The 20,509-nt window shown below is 40.6% G+C and overlaps 1 protein-coding gene across 2 annotated transcripts in view; it reads right to left on the bottom strand.

Annotated features, from left to right (window-relative positions):
• ATP6V0A1 (ATPase H+ transporting V0 subunit a1) overlaps window positions 1–20,509 on the bottom strand; it is a 55,908-nt gene that overhangs the window by 23,224 nt on the left and 12,175 nt on the right. Inside the window, exons 3-13 of one of the 2 annotated variants that reach the window (XM_068531499.1) lie at window positions 18,490–18,568; window positions 17,208–17,305; window positions 16,120–16,248; window positions 10,300–10,403; window positions 9,851–9,977; window positions 7,916–7,998; window positions 7,199–7,292; window positions 4,765–4,977; window positions 2,165–2,315; window positions 1,121–1,260; window positions 140–297 (exon numbers count right to left, since the gene is read on the bottom strand). In XM_068531499.1, coding sequence (XP_068387600.1) covers window positions 140–297; window positions 1,121–1,260; window positions 2,165–2,315; window positions 4,765–4,977; window positions 7,199–7,292; window positions 7,916–7,998; window positions 9,851–9,977; window positions 10,300–10,403; window positions 16,120–16,248; window positions 17,208–17,305; window positions 18,490–18,568 — 1,376 coding nt within the window. The remainder of the gene's footprint in view (window positions 1–139; window positions 298–1,120; window positions 1,261–2,164; window positions 2,316–4,764; window positions 4,978–7,198; window positions 7,293–7,915; window positions 7,999–9,850; window positions 9,978–10,299; window positions 10,404–16,119; window positions 16,249–17,207; window positions 17,306–18,489; window positions 18,569–20,509) is intronic. The other variant, XM_068531500.1, reaches the window with a different exon arrangement.

Here is a 20,509-nt window from a genome sequence, read left to right as displayed (position 1 = left end):
AAGAGGAGACACTACATTCTTTTGGAATAGAGACAGTGTCAACCGCTTCCTAAAGAAGTGTTAGTTTACCACTCGTCTGGAAAACCAGAGCCGAACACGAAAGGAATAAGCTTTGACTTTCAGCTTCTTTGCAACTTACGTCCAATTGTATAAAGTAAACATTGGCCGCACACTCCAGGATGACCCGAAGATATTAAGAGACTTGGAAAAGCAATCATTGTAGATGAGGCCAGTGTAGATGGAGAACACTCCCATTAGCAGAATAATGTACCGTCCGCTGAACACAGTGCTAAACATCTGGGAGCCAGGAGAAAGAGGTCAATGAAATGCACTCATTAGCTGCAGCTAATGTCATGACAGTGTTATTTAGAACATACTAGACCCTTCCTCTCACACCACTCTTACCCCATTCTGGGTCAGAGAGCTTGAAGTAAAGACCAAAATACAACGCTAACAAGAAATTTACTTTCACAGCACGTGACCTCTTTAGTGTTAAAATGAAAATAACTTCTCTATTCTCTAAATAGTCTCTATAACTTCTCCATAAATTCATGGATCAAAGATTTCCAGATCATAATTTTCATAATGAATGCTTGAGAAATTATAAAGTTTCAGACCAACACAGATGTAACTTAAACATTACCTCATTCTTGAATTAACTAGTGGTCACCAGTGGGGAGAGGCAACGGGGGAGGGACACGATAGGGGTAAGGGATTAAGAGGTACAAACTATTATGTATAAAATAAATAAGCTACAAGGATATATTGTACAGCACAGAGAACAGAGCCAATATTTTATAATAATTATAAGTGGAGTATAATCTATAAAATTTTTAAATCACTATGTTGTACACCTGAAACTAATATAATATTGCAAATCAACTATATCTCAATAAATAAAAAATAAAAATATAATAAATACACTTCCATCAATCATGCTAGAGGAAAGACTGAATTATCCTTCTGTCTGTACAAAATTATTATAAATGTGTTGCCCTAGGAAGAGATGATGATAGTAAGCAGCCAAAGATTATAGGAGAAAAATATTAGAAATATGTCAAGAAAATAACAAAATTATCTTATGTTTCTGAGTTTCTATCAAAAATAAACAAAACATTACCTCATTCTCATTCTTCTGGGAGAGGATCCGGCTCTCCCTTAACACCATCCATACAGCAAAAAGGGTCATCAAAATGCCGTGGCCAAAGTCCCCAAACATCACAGCAAATAGGAAAGGGAAAGTGATGATGGTATATGGGGCTATAAAGAAACCAAAGAAGGAAAAAGACCAAGTACAGAAAACCGCAGCAATTCCGAACATATCACATCCCTCTCCATCATCTAAGATCAATATAAGGTGACTTATTCCCAAGCTGCTGGTCAGAGGGACTCGCAGGGGATAACTTTCACAGCAGGATCTGCACAGCCTCACAGAGCAGCTCTGGTGGCATCCCAGCTACTGCCAGCATTTTCAACAAAGAACCACACAGGAAATGAAAGTTCTGTCTCTAGCCTTGGCACCAGTGTGGTTTGTTCTTTGATTCCTTTCTCTCACCCCTGGGACACTGCTCCTGGGGCAGGCCAGCTTTCCTCCCTTGTATAGTAACCAGCTGAAAAAAGCCACTGGGTGAGTGGGAGAAAGCCCAGAACCTGGAGCAAAGCAGGTCCTGCAGAAGGCTCCCACTGAAAATGAATTCTCAGACTCTGGATTTAATCATTAGCTCTCTGAACGGAGGAGAAATCTGCCTTGTGCCTAAAATGGTCAACAATTGCTATATTTTCTCTGTCTAACCCGGAACAGGGAAGCTATTTTAAAATATCAATTACCTTGGAAAAAACTTTTTGCTTAAAGCAGTTCCAGCAAATGGTGTGCAAGAGAAAGCCAGGTGCTGTACAGCCGCGAGGGCAAAGAGAGGAACCCAATCCATGGAGCTCATTCCTATAAAACTCCTATAAAACCACCTCCTAAAGGGGTGCCACCCAGCGATAAACCTCACTCCCTGCATCCAAACAGGCACCTCCTCACAGGAAATACACAACAGCTGAGGCCTTGACAACATCTTTAGTTTTAAGCCAATTGTGTTCAATTGCATTCAGAGTGAGGCACTGAAAGAAATAACAAAGGATAAAACCTCTAAGAGGGAAAAGATTCAAGCTTTTTTACCTGGATTTATCTCTCGGTAAGTTCCAATTCCATAAGCATCCACTATGTTCTGAAAGCCACATGTGAACTTGTTGGTTTTGTTGTAGGTTGGGGGAGTCTGGTTTGTCTGCATCCTGTTCAGGATGGAGGGCACGGTGGAGCCACTGTGTTCCTGGGAAACATAAAGCACATATTTCAGAATCAGGTCACCCTCCTAATTGTGATGGTGGTTACACAGGCATATGTATTTACCAAAACTCATCGAACAGTACACATAAAATACGTGTATTTTCTTTTATGTAAATTACATCTCAAGCTTTCTGGTCTTTGGGGAAACTGGAACTAGCTATAAAATTTACAATGAAGGATTTAAATGAAGTCTCGGGAAAACTATCCTCACCATGAAAAAAAAATTAATTCTAAAATATGTAACCAAAGAAAATGTGGTACCTCCTCTGGAGACATCCTTATCTGCCTGTCTACAAGTGTCATTGTTCTCTTCTCCTTTTATGGAGGAAGCAAAGTTATTCTCTGACTTTCTTCCTTCGCCACCTACTCTTAACTCCCTAATCCTTGTAGTCTAGCAGAGCACGCTTAGCCAAAGTGGCTGGCTCATCACCGGATCCAAAGGTCTTTTCTCTTATATGCAAGCCCCTGACACTGGAGAGCTACCTCTTCTGCTTACCAACCATGCCTTTCCTGTCTCTTTGCTGGCTCTTCCTCCCCTGCCTGTAACACTGCAGGGCCCCCAACCTTCTATTATTAGCTCCTTATTTTCTCTCTTGGAGGTCTCATGCCCTTCCAACCTCATGCATCCCATTTCTTTCATGTTGCCTTTTCTTTTGAGAACCTATCCCATTTTCTGCTTGAGATTTCCATGTGGATTTCTGTCCAACCCCTCAATGTGACTGAAACTGAACTTATCATCTTTCTCCTATCAATCAGTTTCTCTTGCTGAACTTTTACTTCCATCAATGAAACTATTATTCTACCAGCCACCCAGCTTTGATGCCTCAGAAACATTTTTAATTTTTTCTCCTTGTATTTCTCCTGCATATTGCTAAATACCAAATATACCAATTGATACCTCCTTCAGAGTATCTCGCAAATTCATCATTATTTGCTTTGCCCATTGCCAAGTCTTACTGCAGGGGTCATTATCACTTACTGCTCTGTGTTTACAGTAACCTCCTAACTGAACCCCCACTTGTAGACTCCCTCTACTCCCCAATCCAACCCAGATGCTATCAATGGATTACTCATTTTATTTTATTTATTTATTTATTTGGCCATGCCTCGAGGCATGTGGGATATGGGATCTTAGTTCCCTGAGCAGGAATCAAACCTGGGCCCCCTGCAGTGGAAGCACAGAGTCCTAACCACTGGACCGCCAGGGAAGTCCCTGGATTACTCTTTTAAAACCGTTTTGATCATGTCCCTTCACTGCTAAATAACTTCCAATGTCTCTCCACTCCCTCTGGGATAAAATTTAAACCCACTAACCTGGTATTAAAAACCCTTCATGGGACTTTCCTGGTGGCGCAGTGATTAAGAATCCGCCTGCCAATGCAGGGGACACGGATTCGAGCCCTGGTCCGGGAAGATCCCACATGCCGCGGAGCAACTAAGCCTGTGCGCCACAACTACTGAGCCTGCGCTCTAGAGCCCGCGAGCCACAACTACTGAGCCCGTGTGCCACAAGTACTGAAGCCCACGCGCCTAGAGCCCATGCTCCGCAACAAGAGAAGCCACCGCAGTGAGAAGCCCGCGCACCACACGAAGAGTAGACCCCGCTCGCCGCAACTAGAGAAAAGCCCGCACGCAGCAACGAAGACTCAACAGAGCCAAAAAGTAAATGAATAAATAAATAAATTTATTAAAAAAACAAAACAGAAAAAACCAACCCTTGACAATTAGGTTCCAGTCTCCCTGACCTAGGTTTGCCTCCTGCTCTTTCGGCTCACCCATTACGATCCCTGTTCTGGCCCAACCACACATGGTCACACTGTATTTCCTGCCTTTGTCCATACTGTTTTCTTCTCATTGTTGCCAGTCGACATCTTACCCATTCTTCAAAGCCCTGAGTAAATGCCACCTTCTTGAAGCTTTTTCTGATCATCCTAGTTGGAAAAGCTGGCGCCTTCCTTCCCTCCACACACATAAACTACTCTTAGCGCAGACTGTGTTGTATGCACATCAGCCTCTTAGAATAAGTCATAAGATACTTGAAGGCCTATTTTTTACATCTCTGTACCTCCTGGACCCTAGATCAGTGCTTTGGATAGGGCAGTAGCTCTAATTAACTACTATATGGAACTGCGAGGGGTCTATTACGGAACTAGTCTAATGGACAGAGAGAGTGGATCAGGAAATTGATGTTCTGATGTTGAGCTACCCTGAAGGATCATAGGTATATGACCAAATCATTTAATCTCTTTTTCAACTGCAATTTCTACATTTGAAAAATCAGCATATACGAAATGTATTGTCAGGATACAAGATGAGTATATTAAAGAACTCTGAGACTAAAAGTGCCATACAAATGTAATTGGTTCATGTTACTATGGACGGGAACCGCTCTTCCTGGCTGTAGGCTGCACTGCTAGCTGTGGGGGACTCACCGTGCCCCTTCTGAGCGCAAACTGGATGGAGTCAAGGTCAGTGACGGGGCACCAGACCTCCGCAATCAGGCACTTCTGGGTCACATCTATGTTGCACAGGTTCAAAGTGTGGTAGATGGCCTTCATCTTCCGCACTTTGATGAACCAGACGCGGATGTTCTTAGCAGCTGCCTGCAGAACCCTCTGGCGGTGATCCTCCGTTTGATTCAGAACCTTTTGGGAGAGAAAGGAGCAGACAGGGACCCTTCTAACACCAGTCTTAGATTTCAGGATATGAAGGCAAAGAGGCACAGCTTTCTGAGAAGGGCAGGTGGGGATCTGGGTTTTTTCTTCCTCTGGCTAGAATTTTCTCTCTTTTTTTTTTTTTTTTGGCCAAATTATGAGAAATTAGAGTTCCAGTGACTAACATTCATATTCATTTAGCTTCAAGCTGATGCGAAACCTGAGAAAATGGTTTTTAGCTTTTCTCTCTAAATTTAATCTTACCACGAAATCCACAGCAGAACAATGTAGGTCACCGGCTTTTATCTGGCTCACGAAAGAGCAATGACCTTCCATGTGGAGCCTGTCAAAGAAGTCAGCATCACAGGCCCAGGAGCTGACCAAGCTGTCAAATCCCTACTTAAGAACAGCAAGCTGCAGAACGCCCTGAACATGAGCCAGCCTCAGGGACTGGGGGGACAGAGGCACTGCTGAACACCAGCATTTGCCTCTGCCGAGAGAGGCTGCCTGCCGGGGGGAGGAGACACCACGGCCTTTAGAGGGGATTTACACTGCCACATACCACGGTCGGCACGGAGCAGATAAGGCTTGATTCTTCTGTCAGGCTTCTTTTCCCCCCAAGAAGCCTGATCCTTTGGAAACCAGTACAGAGTTCCCTCGGAGGAATCACATTGCCAAGAATAGAGTGGGAGGAAGGGCCAGGAACAAACACTTTACATTCCACTGCCTTGTTTATCACCAAATATTTAAGATTTCTATAGCAGAAGAGGGGCTAAGCCAAAATTGGGCAAGCACCCCACCATTCACACTTGCGCATGAGAATCTACCTTAAATCTCCACATTTGTTTGAAGAGGAAAAAACTATACGTTAATCATTTTAGCTCAAGTCTCCATCATAGCTGGCTTTTCAAGTCAGTATGGGAAAGAAGTCGCCACTGCTCCCTGAGAAACTGTCTTGGGCCGTAGAAAGTAACTTCCAGGAGAGGTTTTTTTAAAAAAAAAAAAAGCCATGGCATGCTAGGGAAACTCTTGTATCACTTGAGAATAAAGGAACAAAGCTACTTTCTTTCCTGGTTGTTGACAATTTCACAATTACTATTTAAACTTCTGGAAGGATGCTAAATAGACTTGCAAGCAATGTTCTATTTGCTTTTCTCTTTCCCCACCAGCCCACGCCCACACATCTCATTCCTTGGTATTCAATCCCTTTTAAAATTTTACTTCACACAGTTTGGTGTTTTAAAAATCAGATTCTAGTCATTTATAACGACTATTGCACATGCTCTTCAAAATCTACCACAAGCCTACCTCATAAGGCGGGGGTAGAACAGTCCTAGAACCCAGAATGTACTAGTATGGCTTATCACCCACCAGCAGTTCTAAAAAATCTCTTCCCTTGGTTAAACAGGTAAGTGTATCTGAAAGGAGCTGGCAACAGGTCAAGTCGGTGGGTCATGTACAAAGGGGGTCGGAGGAGAAGATGAGAAAGGATGCTGAAATGGAAGTTACAACGTATCTCTTGACAATTTGCCACTGCTGGAAAGAACTGCCTTTGGGATTAAGTATGTTTACTAATGTTTCAAGGGGGCGATCATCACATCCTTTCAATAGGGAACAAAGCTCCAACTGGGCACCCTTTTCCTTCCATGTGTGCATAAATCACGACTCCCTGCTTAGAACCCCGTGACAACCATGGTGTGTGCAAACCACACACACTGCAATTTGGTAAACGTTTCTTCTTGGGTACAAGACTTATACCAGGACTCACTGGCTAGACTCTGTGGCTCAGATTCAAGGTGACCAGAAGGATGCACACCAAGCTGTTAAGAGTGGCTGCTCTGGAGACAGTGTGTGTGAGGCAGAATTGACTTGATATGTACTCCTATGTTATTTGATTTTTTTCTTAACTAAGCATACTTTACTATAGAAATATCTCAGACTCATGAGGAGGGGGACCGAATACTCTAGGCAACAACGATTTCAGAGGCATAGCACCCCTGTCTTATTTGAAGATGATTCATGCCATTTTTAAGTCATTCCCCATGAGAGCTGGGGAAAAGTTTCAGGGAATGAATTAAAAATAGCAAAAAAAGAAATGTATCCTGGGCTGCTGCAGGTGCCTAAAAAACTAACTGTTCGTGTTTCAAGGAAGAAGAATGGTCTTCTACTGTAGTATTTCACAAAAACAAATTCCCTCCAGGCCTCTGTGTACCATTTGGAGATCGTCAATCCTGGTATTAACTCCAGAAGCCATCTCCTTCCTCTCCTGTGGCGTCTCAGGACAGGGATAGAGTGAGGCCCGGAACCTGGAATGTGCAGACACAGCCTGAGAAACACTGAAATTCCTTAACGTAGCCAATTTAAGTAATCTCAGAAAGTAATGTTAACTTACTAGAAGGACCCAAACCGGATTAGTTCAGACTGATGCACTAATCAAAAATAATTATTTATGGGAAGGAGCCTACAGATAGAGCAGCAACATTTGAACTGTTTTGACATTCTGTGTAGCTATTAAATTCCTTTAGATTAAAAAAAGAAAAAGAAAAAGAAACGGTGATACAAATTACATTAAAAATTGCTGGAGAAAAATGGCATGGAAAAAAGATCTCATGGGCAGAATTTCAGAAGAGTTTAAGGGCACAGTGCCTATGGCACACTGCTAGGTATGAAGACCCACCGTCCCAGAACAATGTAGAATTTATGAATCATGAGTCCTAATTACTTTTTCTAAGAAAAGGAAATTGTGATTTTGACAGCCTAAAAAAATAAACTTAGGCCATTTCTCATTGTTTAAAATAACCTTAACGTTATTAAAAGATATATTCACCGTGTCAAAGTGGACTAACAGGGTTTGTGTTTCTCTATTCTCTAGGCTTAACAATAGTTAGGTGGCTTGGATGCACCCTCGGGGGAGGCACCTTCCTCTTACCCTTCACAGATCTTCTTGACTCTGTTTTTCAGCTGATCGCCTTGGAAGAAAATGATGAACACAGACTTGTGCACGTAGTCTCCCTAGGCCCCAAACCAAAAACCAAGAATTCAGACTTATAATCCAGAAGAAAACTTCTTAAGTAACTTACTTTCTTGGTGATATAGAAACAACTGGAATCTTTTAAGGGTATGGCAACTGTGTATTTTAACCATTATCCTCAAACCATTTCTTAAGCTCCACTACGAGAACATTTGCCCTGTAATCTCTGATTCGCAAAAATCTTTCCGTACTTGTTTTTCAACTCAACCAGGAGACTGACACGGATGCAAAGATGATTCTCTTCTTAGCAGAATTTAGCCCTACTTACCAATTCAACTTTAAACTGAATAAATCTTATATTGCCTAAATGACATAAGTACAGAGAAGAGGAAAGAGAAGGAAGCCATTCCTGCCTATTCCCATGCTTAGAAACTCCAGATAAAGGGAACTGAATAACTACAAGGAACTGAGTAGTTGGGAAGAATGTTGATGTAGAATCTCATGGTTCATGCCAATTTACACCTTAGGGGGCAGGGAGGAAGGCAATCCATTCCAAATACCAAGTTTATACCTGAAGTATGAGGCAAAGGCTAGAAGGAAAGATCAGGAAAATAAGCTATAGTGGGTTGTCTCTGGTTGCCTGTATTTTCTCCTATTCCTATAGAGCTTTTATTACAGGAAAACAAACAAAATTATAGAAGGATAAAGAGGGAGGAAGAGTGAAGGAGTGAAGAAAGTAAGGCTCAAGAGTCTGAAATTCCTAAGTTCTCTAGGAATAAACTGGAGCACATTCTTTGTGCAGCTGCTCTGCTGTAGATATCCAGACCCTCCCTTACTCGATTTATTGATAAAATAATGTTTCTGTTGCCCAGGAACTTGGCTGAATATTCCTGAGAACAGCTCCACACTAGGTGTGATTGCTGACTGCAATGTCTCTACAACCCAAGGACAGCCTTCAGTAAGACTATAACACTGCTCCTCAGTGTAAGGAGACACTCACCGTAACCTAAGTGTCACCACACTCCTACTCGGTACCGAGAAGATCCATTTACCAGGATCATTTCTAGTTGTATGACCCACCGACTCTGAGAAGCCTCATAATTCAACCTCTCTTCTTAGGTAGAAGAAAGAATACTAATTTAAGAAACCCAAAAGACACTTGAGAACATAAAAACCAACTCCAGGTTTCTAAATAATACTAATACCAAAGTGAAATGAATTTTTTGCAGAACATTTAATCTTCTTTGCTTGTCACCCCTGAAATTAGGACTCACCATTCTAAATGTAGGTTTATGCTAAGAACTCTGTCCCATTATGTCAAATGCCAAGATGCTAAGCTATTCCTACTTTCCAAAGCATTGGGTGGGGAAGATCATCCCATCTTGTACAATATAAATCTTGAAACTAAGTTCCTAAAACTCCCAACAAACAAGAATACAAAAAACTTTACCAATTAAAGTTTCATCAACTTATAAAGATCACAGTTTAGGAAATCCCTCCTCTTTTTACGTATAGATGTTACCAGACTTGGAACTAGATGTCTTGCTTTAAGTTAATTTTCATAGAAAGTTAAATTTCTTTTGGTCCCAGATAAGTAACAGAAAACATATAAAGCTAAAGTTTAAAATAACTGGAAAAAACATACTTCTAATCAAAATAATACCTACACAGGTAAAGCTTGAAAATATATACGTATACATCACATATACATTGTATGTACACATATGATGGAGGTAAAGAGGAAAAGAGCAGTCCTTCAAATTCATAGATCAAAGCAGAGTAAACCTAAGGGCTCCTCCATGGGAGGGTCAGATTCAGGTGGCACCTGCTGCGTTACTACTCTGAGCTCCCTTTACAAGACCTACTCCATGAGATGCAATTTCCTTGTCTTACAGTCACAGGATCCTCCAGGGGGTTCTCGATTTCAGCCTGCCGCAGGAACACATTCCCCCGGCACACCCGCCAAAGCATGCGCTCAAAAGTAGGGATGCGCTCCCGGTTAATCACACCAGCCACGAAGCTGTGGGGAGAAGAGCCAGATGCCAGATTGGGAACTATTCCACGCCACGGTATGGGAGGAAAGTGAGAGCAGGGGGGCAAAGACGCCAAACAGGAGGATATGCATCGTTATGTCAAAAGGGCTGCCAAAGTCTGATTCCTGGACTCAGCAGAGGTTTGACAGAACAACTCAGGAACCGAATCCAAAGCGACTCAGCAACTTTTCGCAATGGGCTCAGAAGAGAGGGCATCCTGGAAGCAGTGAATGCCCAGCCTCACCGCTCTTTTGAAAAGCAAAAATGAACATGACCCCACTGAGTACAGAGGGTTGAAGTGGTACATACCCAAGTCTTAAAGGCGTGCCTCTTCCCATCTCACTTGGCTCCAAGAGGGAGGAGGATTCTTCCAACAGGTCTGGATCCGCCATCTGCTGATGATGCAATTCAGCCTGAATTCACAAATCAATTAATATCTAATGAAAATAGTTAGTGGCATGCAGGGAACGAGGAACCAGGAGATAAGTTCAGAAAATAAAGATGGAAAAAAAAAAACAAAAACACACCAAAAGAGAAGACATACCTACAAAAAGAAGACAAAAAGAACAGGGGAAGAAAACAAAGGAAAGAAACAAGAGGTAAAGGAAGCAGAATTGCCCCAGTAAAGCATCTGGGGAAATGGTTTTAGAAATAAGGAATAAAGGAAAAAACATTAAATGATGGTAACAACTGTATAAATCTGTTACTTGGTGGAAACCATTTTTTCTCTTATGTTTCCCTGAATGAGCCATGAAAGTACCAAGAAATACCTTTGCATATGGATAGGAGCTGAAGTGTTTCTTCCTTTTGAGCAAAAACAAGGCAGCTCTGCAGATACATTCAACACCAACTTTCCAGGCAGCTACAAGCTAGAATTTTCTCTGGGTAAGAATGCAAAAGATGGAGACTCTCTTTCTAAGGAAGAAAGCAAGGCGTTGTCACCGTCTTGAACAGGAGAAAGATAGAAGGGGCATCTCCAGATTTCTAAGTTTTCCATGCTCTTAAAAATTCAGAACATGAGAACTTTCAGCATGACCACTGTAAAAAATGCTCCAAACCATGGGATTTAAAGAGTATTTCTTTGTCCAAAACGATAAGAAGCACAACAGCTGGGCAGGCATGAGCCTCCATTGCATCAGTAAAGGGAAGGAAAAGTGAAAACATATCTGAATGTCCTAGTTTCTGACCAGGAATCTAGGAATATTAAAAAGTTCACGTAGGCTTTACAGTTTAAGGATTCTTGAGAACACAGCTTAAGCCAACAATCTAAATCAAGTGAAGTGAAGAAAAAGTGACAGATAATAAGCCAATATAGAGCATGTGGACTAGTTTGATTGTTTAGATTTAAAATGATTTCCACCATGACAGTTTATACAATAAAATGAAGGAGGAGCAGGACCTTCTCAGATGTAGGTCTACATTTCCTAGCCTCTCTCTTCATAATACATCTTACCATCTTACCTTTCCTCTCATCAGGAAGGAGAAGCTACCCTAAAAAATGAAGGCCAACTGACTTCACTGACTGACCTCCCCAACTTCAATATCCATGCACTACGTGTTTGACCAAAGACTAGAAGTAAGCCAGAATAATCTTCCTTTTCAAAAGCAAAACTAAACAAAAAATCAGGAGAATTTTTCTCTATCATTTCCACTCTAAATTTCAATTTGATTCTATTTCTGTCAACCCCACTATCAAAAAAAATGCCACGTGGGAACCCCTCTTGATGAAGTCATAGGACCATAAATGTAAAGTCAAAGGGTGGGGGGTGGGGAACTGAGTATAAACCAGATGATAAGTCTGAAAGTCTAAACAAGTGAAAGCAATTGTCTGGGAAGTAAATTCTAGAAGCAGGATCTACTCTCAACAACCAAAAGGAAAAAAAAAAAAAGAAAAGGAAGGATAGGCACTGGGTACACCAGAAGTGCAGAGAAATACTGTCATGAGATTTGGAAAACTTTAAGATGAGATAATGGGGGCACAGGTTACCACTTGCTCTCAAATGGAAGCTTAGGGGGCTCTTTTTGTTTCTACTTAAAATCAGATCAGCTGACTGCAAGCCACAGGCAACTTGTTTTGAGGAACCAGGTGACTACTGCATTTCAACTCGCTCTTAGGATGTCCCTTGCCAAAAACCAGTGAAACTGACTACTACCCACAAGCCTCCTGTCTACTTCCCTATATGGTTCACAAGACCTGGTTTACGTAAACCATAAAGATCAGACTCGGTGCAAACATATGTGCTCTAAAGGGGAAAACTGATGGAACAGCAAGTAGTGTTTAGCAACTAGACTACTCCAAAGAGTATATCCAGAATTCTCTGGGAATTAAAAAAACAAAAAAACAAAAAAAACCCAGCAGAATTAAAATTAAATAGAAATTTGCAATAATATTCTAATTAATAATTTCACTATTTCATACTTAAGAATCCTAAGTCTTAGAGAGGGAAGTTAAAATTTTTCAAATGAAATAATTGTGCCTGATGAGAAACTAGATGTCCACAACCACTAACCGAGGGCCTTTAAAGCAATATTGAAAACCATGTCATCAAGTATCTAAATACTAATCTGGGTTCTCTAATAAAAGTACTGCCAAGGTTCTTCTAAATTACTTGCTATGCCCTCTGATTTACTCCTTCCCCCAATCAGAATACTAAAACCATGCCTTGAAAAAGGAAGTAGCAGAACTTCAGTAGTTCTATTTCTACACTTCAGTATAAGCAGCACATCCAGTTCAAGCTACATTACCAAGAGAAAACACTTCCGTTTCCATCTACATTGAGAAAGAAATTACATTTCTTCACCTAAGGTATTCACTCAAGCCCCAAAGGGGATGGCAGATGGGAAAGAAAAGTAAAGAAAGCAGATGGATGGAAAACTCAGAAGGAAAGGAAGGCAGGGATCTGCATGCCATTAACCATTACTTTTCCAGTCTTCTTTACGCGCTCATATGTTATGGTGCTTATGGTAAAAGATGCAGAGAAATCTCTCCAGCTCTTACAGTTCTTCATAAGCAAGAAGACTGAGAAAAGGATAATCATTAACAAGTCATTTTAAATGCTCTGGATAAGAAATGGCTAAATCAAATTTGCAATCATTGTAAATCATAAGAATATTCAATATATGTTTACTTCTCCCTTTCTACACACTTGGCCAATCATAACCCCTATGCCTGGAGATGCAAAGAATCATCTTCTGATTTAGCCATTTTCTGCTAACTCATTATTGTAAATTACTGATCATATTCACCAAATTAAATTAAAAAGAAGGGTTTAAAATTGGTAGTGTTTCAGGCCATTTGCAAACATTATAATCTCAGGCATGGAAGAAAGTCTCATGAAATTCTACATCTCTGAGATTTGAGGGTCCCAAGTTTCCTTATCTCTTGCATTAAGTAAAGCGTGCACTCGCATGTGCAGACGTGCTTAACTCTGTGAGGCCTTGTCTTCTATCATGGCAGTGACAGCTGAGACTGCTGTATGGCCACAGCAGGGCAGGGGCTAGTGAAAGGGACCTGGCTGAGACTAAGAGCTAATGGTAAGAGCGGACAAGACACTGACTGGGCACTAGTAGAGAAGAGGAGGAGTGGTGCTTGCCAGAAGACTCCTCACAGGGGAGTGGCAGGGACTGATGACGAAAGCAACAGAAGAACCGCTCACAGCCAAGGCCTCGTGCTCAAAAGTACTTCCAGAGATTAAAAACAAATGTTCTGCATGAGTAGGAGGGGGAAAACAATGCAAAATGGATAGGGCGTGAAGGTCATGTCTGCCTTCTCAGGATGGGTATTTCATGTTTAGACCTATTAATCACAAAGAAAATTCCTAAACCCATAGCTACAATTTAAAAATCTTATATCATCTTTCCAAGTGGTTCCTCTTATTTTTTAAAAAAATTTTTATTGGAGTATAGTTGATTTACAATGTTGTGTTAGTTTCTGCTGTACAGCAAAGTGTATCAGTTATACACATACATGTATCCACTCTTTTTACGATTCTTTTCCCATACAGGTCATTACAGAGTACTGAGAAGAGTTCCCTGTGCAATACAGTAGTTCCTTATTAGTTATCTATTTTATATATCCTCTTATTTTGTCTTTACTATTTTTTTAATTATAAAATTAACAGTTTAAAAAACTATTTCCATTAAGGGAGTCCATTTGTCAGTCTTTATTCAGAATTTCTACCAGAATGAACTAGACTAGGAAGCCTATCCCAATCCTTAAACTCAGGAGGTTATGAAAAACATTTTCATACATCTCAGCAAAAACCTGGCGGTAAACTAAAGGCTATATCAAAAGGGAAAGAAAGAGGGGAGAGGGTAAAAGAATTAAGTCCCAAATAATGATAAAAGTAACTGAGCTTTGACCTTGAGGCCAGATTTACTTTGGATCTGTGGGCAGCAGCTCGGACACGTATAGAAAAGCACACATCTGTGAGCATAGGGAGGCACTGTGTTCAGGGATGTTTCCTGATACGAGTAAGTGACATATTCCTTGAACACAGGGACCATGTCTTACCCATCTTATGCTTTACAAACAGTAGGTGCTCCTCAAATGCTCTGTGAATTAATGAGTATAAACACAATAATGTTTTCACAGTGAGTACACTGGAATTCCAGATTATTTGTTCATCAAAACCATTGGGCATAAGTGGCCATGCCTGTCGCAAAAGACCTGAAACAACTGGAAAGAGTTAATCACACTGTCCCACACCCTTTAATGTGATATCGGGGACTGGTGAAAGAAGTTACCATCAGTCTCAAAATTCTCAACTCAGTGAGCAAACTGAATATTCACACCAACCCTCTCCTGGTATGTAGCCAGATCCTGATTCTCAGGAAGACTGGGCAATTAAATTCCTATGAGCTTTTCTCCTTCCCCTGGCTCCAACAGAGCCTTTTAATTAGCATGGCTTCTCTGAGTCAAATCCTTAGTTACTAAGGAATGTATCACATTTCAGCTGACTTTCTCTAGCCCCCTGGTTCTCACACTAGCATGCTTCAGAATCACCTTGTGAAAACAGATTGCTGCGCTGGGCACCACCCTCAGAGTTTCTGATTGAAAAAGTCTCCCGTGAGGACTGAAAATTTGCATTCTGACAAGTTCCCAGGTGAGGCTGACGTTGCTCGTTGGCAACCCCCTGCTCCAGGCTAGAGAACTAGTGAGAGTTATTCTTTCCTCAAAAGACAGAAATTAAAAGTAAAACTGAGGACATATAAGATGCTAACTAAAATGGGCCTTCTATTTTTCAAAAGCTTTGCTAATTTTTGTTGTTGTTGAGCAAAGGAAATAAAGAACTTAGGGGAAGGTACACTGAGGAGTGACTGGGACAATCTCTGAAATGTCTGATGTTGTTAATCTGGTGGCAAAGACGCCTACTGAAAAGAGAGTTACCCATATTTTAGGCCATCAGAAAAAGCACGTCCAGGCTGAAACCTAAGACTCCTCCCCAGGTTTAATTAGGAGAAGGAAGCCTTCTGAAAGCCTTATTCCAATCCTTTCCATGGGATCACCTCAGCAAGCTGTCACCTGGCAACTTAGTCACCTACATTTTTAATCCAGGAACTTATTAACATTTTTTCCCTACAAGGTAATAAAGTTGAGTTTATATGAAAATCCAGGAATTTCAAACAGGCATCCTACCAATTTTCCAAACAACATAAAGAAAAGCTCTTGAAAAATTAAGTGTGATGTGCAATCTGGAGTACTTAAAAATGTGCTCAAAGGTTGACAAGCAAACATAGAGGATAAAAATTAAAATTTAACGACAAAAGGTCTGGAGATTAAAACTTTGTTATAATTTCATGTCTGTTTCCTGTTGCTTCAACTTTAAGCATATACTTACCTTAAAATGTAAAAATTTCATCTAACTATGTTTATACAACTACTTTAGGGTTCCTTTCCCCATCTTGAGATGAAAAATTGCTGAAAATGCGAAAATATACAAAACCATGGCTGGCTGTGTACTGCATGAAAAATGGAACATAATCTGACATTTCTTCAACTAAAACAGGGTGCAGAAATGGTATTGCTTTCAAACTAGCAAATTAAAATAATTATTGGAATAAAAATATGGCCCACTTGTGCTGGTGTAATATCAGCTGCTCAAATATTAAAAGAAACAATAGTCTGACCTCATCGAAAAACTGCTGAGTTTTGCGAAGTATAAATTTTAATTCAGTCAGTTCCAGGAAATTTCTCTTCAGAGCTTCCTGGTTTGTGTTGATTTCCTTCAGTTCATTTTCAATCTTCTCAAAATTGGCCTACAGAAACAACAACAACAACAAAAAAACCAATTTACTCAAAGGAAGCTCAAAATGCTTGCTCTGAAAGACAGATGAATTCATCCATCCCAGGGAACGCTCGCCACCCAGACGGTTCAAAGGTATCTTTGAACAACACAGCAAGTACAGTCAGCCCTCCGTATCCTTGGGTTCCATACCTGCGGATTCAACTAACCATGGTTCGAAAATATTTGGGGAAAAACATTTTCCAGAAGGTTCCAAAGAGCAAAACTTGAATCTGCTGCCCACCAGCAACTCTTTACCCAGCATCTACATTGTATTTACAACTACTTACATAGCATTTACATTGTATTAGGTATTATAAGTAATCCAGAGATGATTTAAAGTATACGAGAGGATGTGCATAGGTTATATGCAAATACTACAGCTATTTTATATAAGGGACTTGAGCACCGGCAGATTCTGGTATCCGAGGGAAGGCCTGGAACCAATCCCCCTCAGATACTGAGGGACGACTGTACTGTGTTTTTACCAGGGCAATTTTCTTTATGAAAACTTTTTTGCTTAAAACCGTCTTTCTTTGTCTATAGATTCTGTTGTACACTTGGTTAAATTCCTCAGGGGACTTCGGATAGATAAAATAATTATTGAAAAGTTAATGAAAGGCTATTCATTTAGTCTATGAGATTAATAAATTACTGGATAAATTAACATTGATCCAATAAAGTTTCAATAAGCCAATAAACATTTATTTAGTCGCATGCGATAGTATTTGAGATACCACAGTGTTTTTTATACCATAAAAAAGCAAATTCATTTTAATCCCATCCACAAGAAACTTGCAATCAATAGACAATGCTGTTGCAATCAACAGACAAGGACAGCAAGAATTATTCTACTCTCCAACTACTCAGGAAATTACTTTATGCATTTAAATAGAAAGAAACTTATCTGGCTTCCTCAGAAGAACTGTTTACCTCTAAGTCAATCATGTCCCGGGGGAAGGGCACCTCTGGGTTTTCGCCAGTGTCCATAATTGGGATATTGGCTTTCCTTATCTCTTTCTCGACAAATCCTAGAACGACAGAATCAAAACATTCATGTCTAGCTGCACATGTCTGGAATTGCCAATACTTGAGGAAAAAAATAATAAGACCCCAAACCTGGCTAAAAAGAGCTTCGTTCTAAGAAAGACACTTTTACATAAAAAAGGCAGACCGTGTAAATCCTTTTTTCTCCACATTCCTCTTCCTCCTACCCTACGGTTCTCTAAAGCATAGCTACCCCAAACGGGCTTATCATCCCACTACTGTCTTCTTTCCCTCTTCTGATATTAAAACTGGTCCTCATCTGTGTCAGCTCTCTACCCTTTGTGACTTCTACTGTATGACGGTTCTGGTCACAGATACTGTTGGCAGAGAAGAGCTACAGAAGAGTGCGATTCAGTAGAATATTTGAAACTTAGCACACTAGTGAGACAACTCCAGCCTACATGGGTTTCATTAAATGTGAAAACAGGTCAGTTTTGACTTAAAAAATACAAAAAACAACGCACAGAATAAGGCCCCAAAACACCAGAAGAGAAAAGTGTTCCAGGTGATAACTACTGACTTAGTTTTTAGCACGGGGACTAAATTCACCTAACAGCTAACTGAAAGCTGGCATAGTATAGTAGCAAGATCTTGGATTTTGAAGACAGACAACCTGGATTCAAACACTGATCCCATCATGACAGCTTACGTTCTTGGGCAAGTCACTTAACCTCTCTGATCTTTGGTTTCTTCGTTTACTAAATATGGGTACTAAATCACCCATCTTGAAGGAATGTTGTGGGGAATGAACAAAATAAAGTATATGAACACCCTAACGCTCAATAGGACCTTAATAAATGTTAGATTCTTCCCTCATAAATAGCTCAAATTAAAAGGTGGCTATGCTGAGATCTAAAATTGATGGTGCTCTGGGTCCTACCTCTCAGAATTCTACAGTGTAGTACTGCCATAAAACCCTTCCCATAAAAAAATAACCAGTATTTTTCAGCTTGCAGCCTTGTCATCTCAAACAAAGTTTCTATTAAGCACCACCTAGCCCAAACACCACACGTCTACTCATGCACAAGAAATTCATCTTTACATCAGATTGCAAGATTTTTCCTCTCTTCTTTTCCTCCTGTAGTATTTTCTTCCTTTATTAAGAGGACTCTAATTTAAGACAAATGGCTCACTAGAGGAACATCAGACAAGGCCAAAATGCACATACGAAGCTTTCGATCCATTTCTTCACATCTTCTAACTTCATTCACAAATTTCCGCTGGAAAACGTTCACATCTGGATTTAACTGCAAAATAAGAACAGAATACCAAATATTCAAATACTACATTTCCCCTCTTTCATAAGCAACACATCCTGCAAAGTGAAAACCTAATTTACTGTCAATGTATGATGCGACACTTATAAAAACTTTCTACTGATCCACACAACCTGCTTTGGGACCAGTCACACCAACGAAGAGTAAAATCCCCTCCCTCACTGCTGCAACATATTCCTGGAATGGAGGCAAATTAGACAAAGCACAGTGGCACAAAATGTTCTTCCCGGGCCAAAAGTCTCAGTGAGCACAACCACCTCCCACATTTGGGCAATGGATATAATAGAAGCTCTGCCTGGTTTTCCTTCTCTCCTTCTTCCCAATCAGAAGAGACAGAAGGCAAACTTCTCTTGTTCTTTTGCCCCAGGGTCTTCACCTTCTAGGTGATAGATAGGCTGGTTTATTCAATCATACATCACAAGTAATTTTCAAAGCAATGTGACAGATATTCTGGGAAATGCAAATAAGAATACAACAAGTTCCTACTCATTAAGAAGCCTGCAAACTAATAGAGAAGAAAGATGAATACAACCAATAAGAGAGCATGTGATAAATTCCATAAAAGCAATACAAAGAAAGAATTATAGTTACTCAACATTTGTGGAGCACCAAATATGTCCCAGACACTGTATTAGGCACTGGCATAAATATAAAGAATACGAGATATCCTAGCTTTGAAGAGCTATCAGCCCCACAGAAGAGAGACACAAACCAATCAATACAACTTTTGTGATAAACGTTATTAAAGAGTAAGCAAAATATTGTTGGCAGTTTCCTATACAGTTAAACATATATCTACCTACCTCATGACTGAGCATTCTACTGCTAGGCACCCGCTTAAGAGGAATGAAAACATGTCCACAGAAATTTGTAAAAGAATGTTTACAGCAGCTTTATTCATAATCGACCCAAACTGGCAATGATCCAAATGCCATCAACAGGAGACTGGATAAAGATACTGTGATATGTTCGTACCATAGAATGCTATTCAGTAATAAAAAAGAATCAACTACAGATATGCACAAAATGAGATTAAATCTCAAAAATACAAGGTTGAGTGAAAGAAGTCAGACATAAGAGTCTGTAATGTATCATTCATTTACATAAAGTTCAAAAACAGGCAAAACTAATCTATGATGGTAGAAATCAAAACAGTGGTTACCGGACTTCCCTGGTGGCGCAGTGGTTGAGAATCCGCCTGCCAATGCAGGGGACATGGTTCGAGCCCTGGTCCAGGAGGATCCTGCGTGCCACGGAGCAACTGGGCCCGTGTGCCACAACTGCTGAGCCTGCGCTCTGGGGCCCGTGAGCCACAACTACTGAGCCTGCGCTCTTGAACCTGTGCTCTGCAGCAAGAGAAGCCACCACAATGAGAAGCCCACGCACAGCAACAAAGAGTAGCCCCCGCTCACCGCAACTAGAGAAAGCCGAGCGCAGCAATGAAGAATTAGAATTAGAATTAGAATTACCATATGACCCAGCAATCCCACTACTGGGCATATACCCAGAGAAAACCATAATTCAAAAAAACACATGCACCCCAATGTTCATTGCAGCACTATTTACAATAGCCAGGTCGTGGAGCAACCTAAATGCCCATCGACACACAAATGGATAAAGAAGATGTGGTACATATATACAATGGAATATTACCCAGCCATAAAAAGGAACGAAATTGGGTCATTTGTAGAGACGTGGATGAGTCTAGAGACTGTCATACAGAATGAAGTAAGTCAGAAAGAGAAAAACAAATATCGCATATTAACGCATATATGTGGAACCTAGAAAAATGGTACAGATGAACTGGTTTGCAGGGCAGAAATTGAGACACAGAAGTAGAGAACAAACATATGGACACCAAGGGGGATAAGCAGCAGCGGGTGATGGTGGTGGTGGTGGGATGAATTGGGA

The sequence above is a fragment of the Eschrichtius robustus genome, chromosome 20 (assembly GCF_028021215.1).
Source record: "Eschrichtius robustus isolate mEscRob2 chromosome 20, mEscRob2.pri, whole genome shotgun sequence".
NCBI lineage: Eukaryota > Metazoa > Chordata > Mammalia > Artiodactyla > Eschrichtiidae > Eschrichtius > Eschrichtius robustus.
The sequence above is the reverse complement of the archived record's forward strand: the minus strand, read 5'-3'. Positions and strand labels throughout refer to the sequence as shown.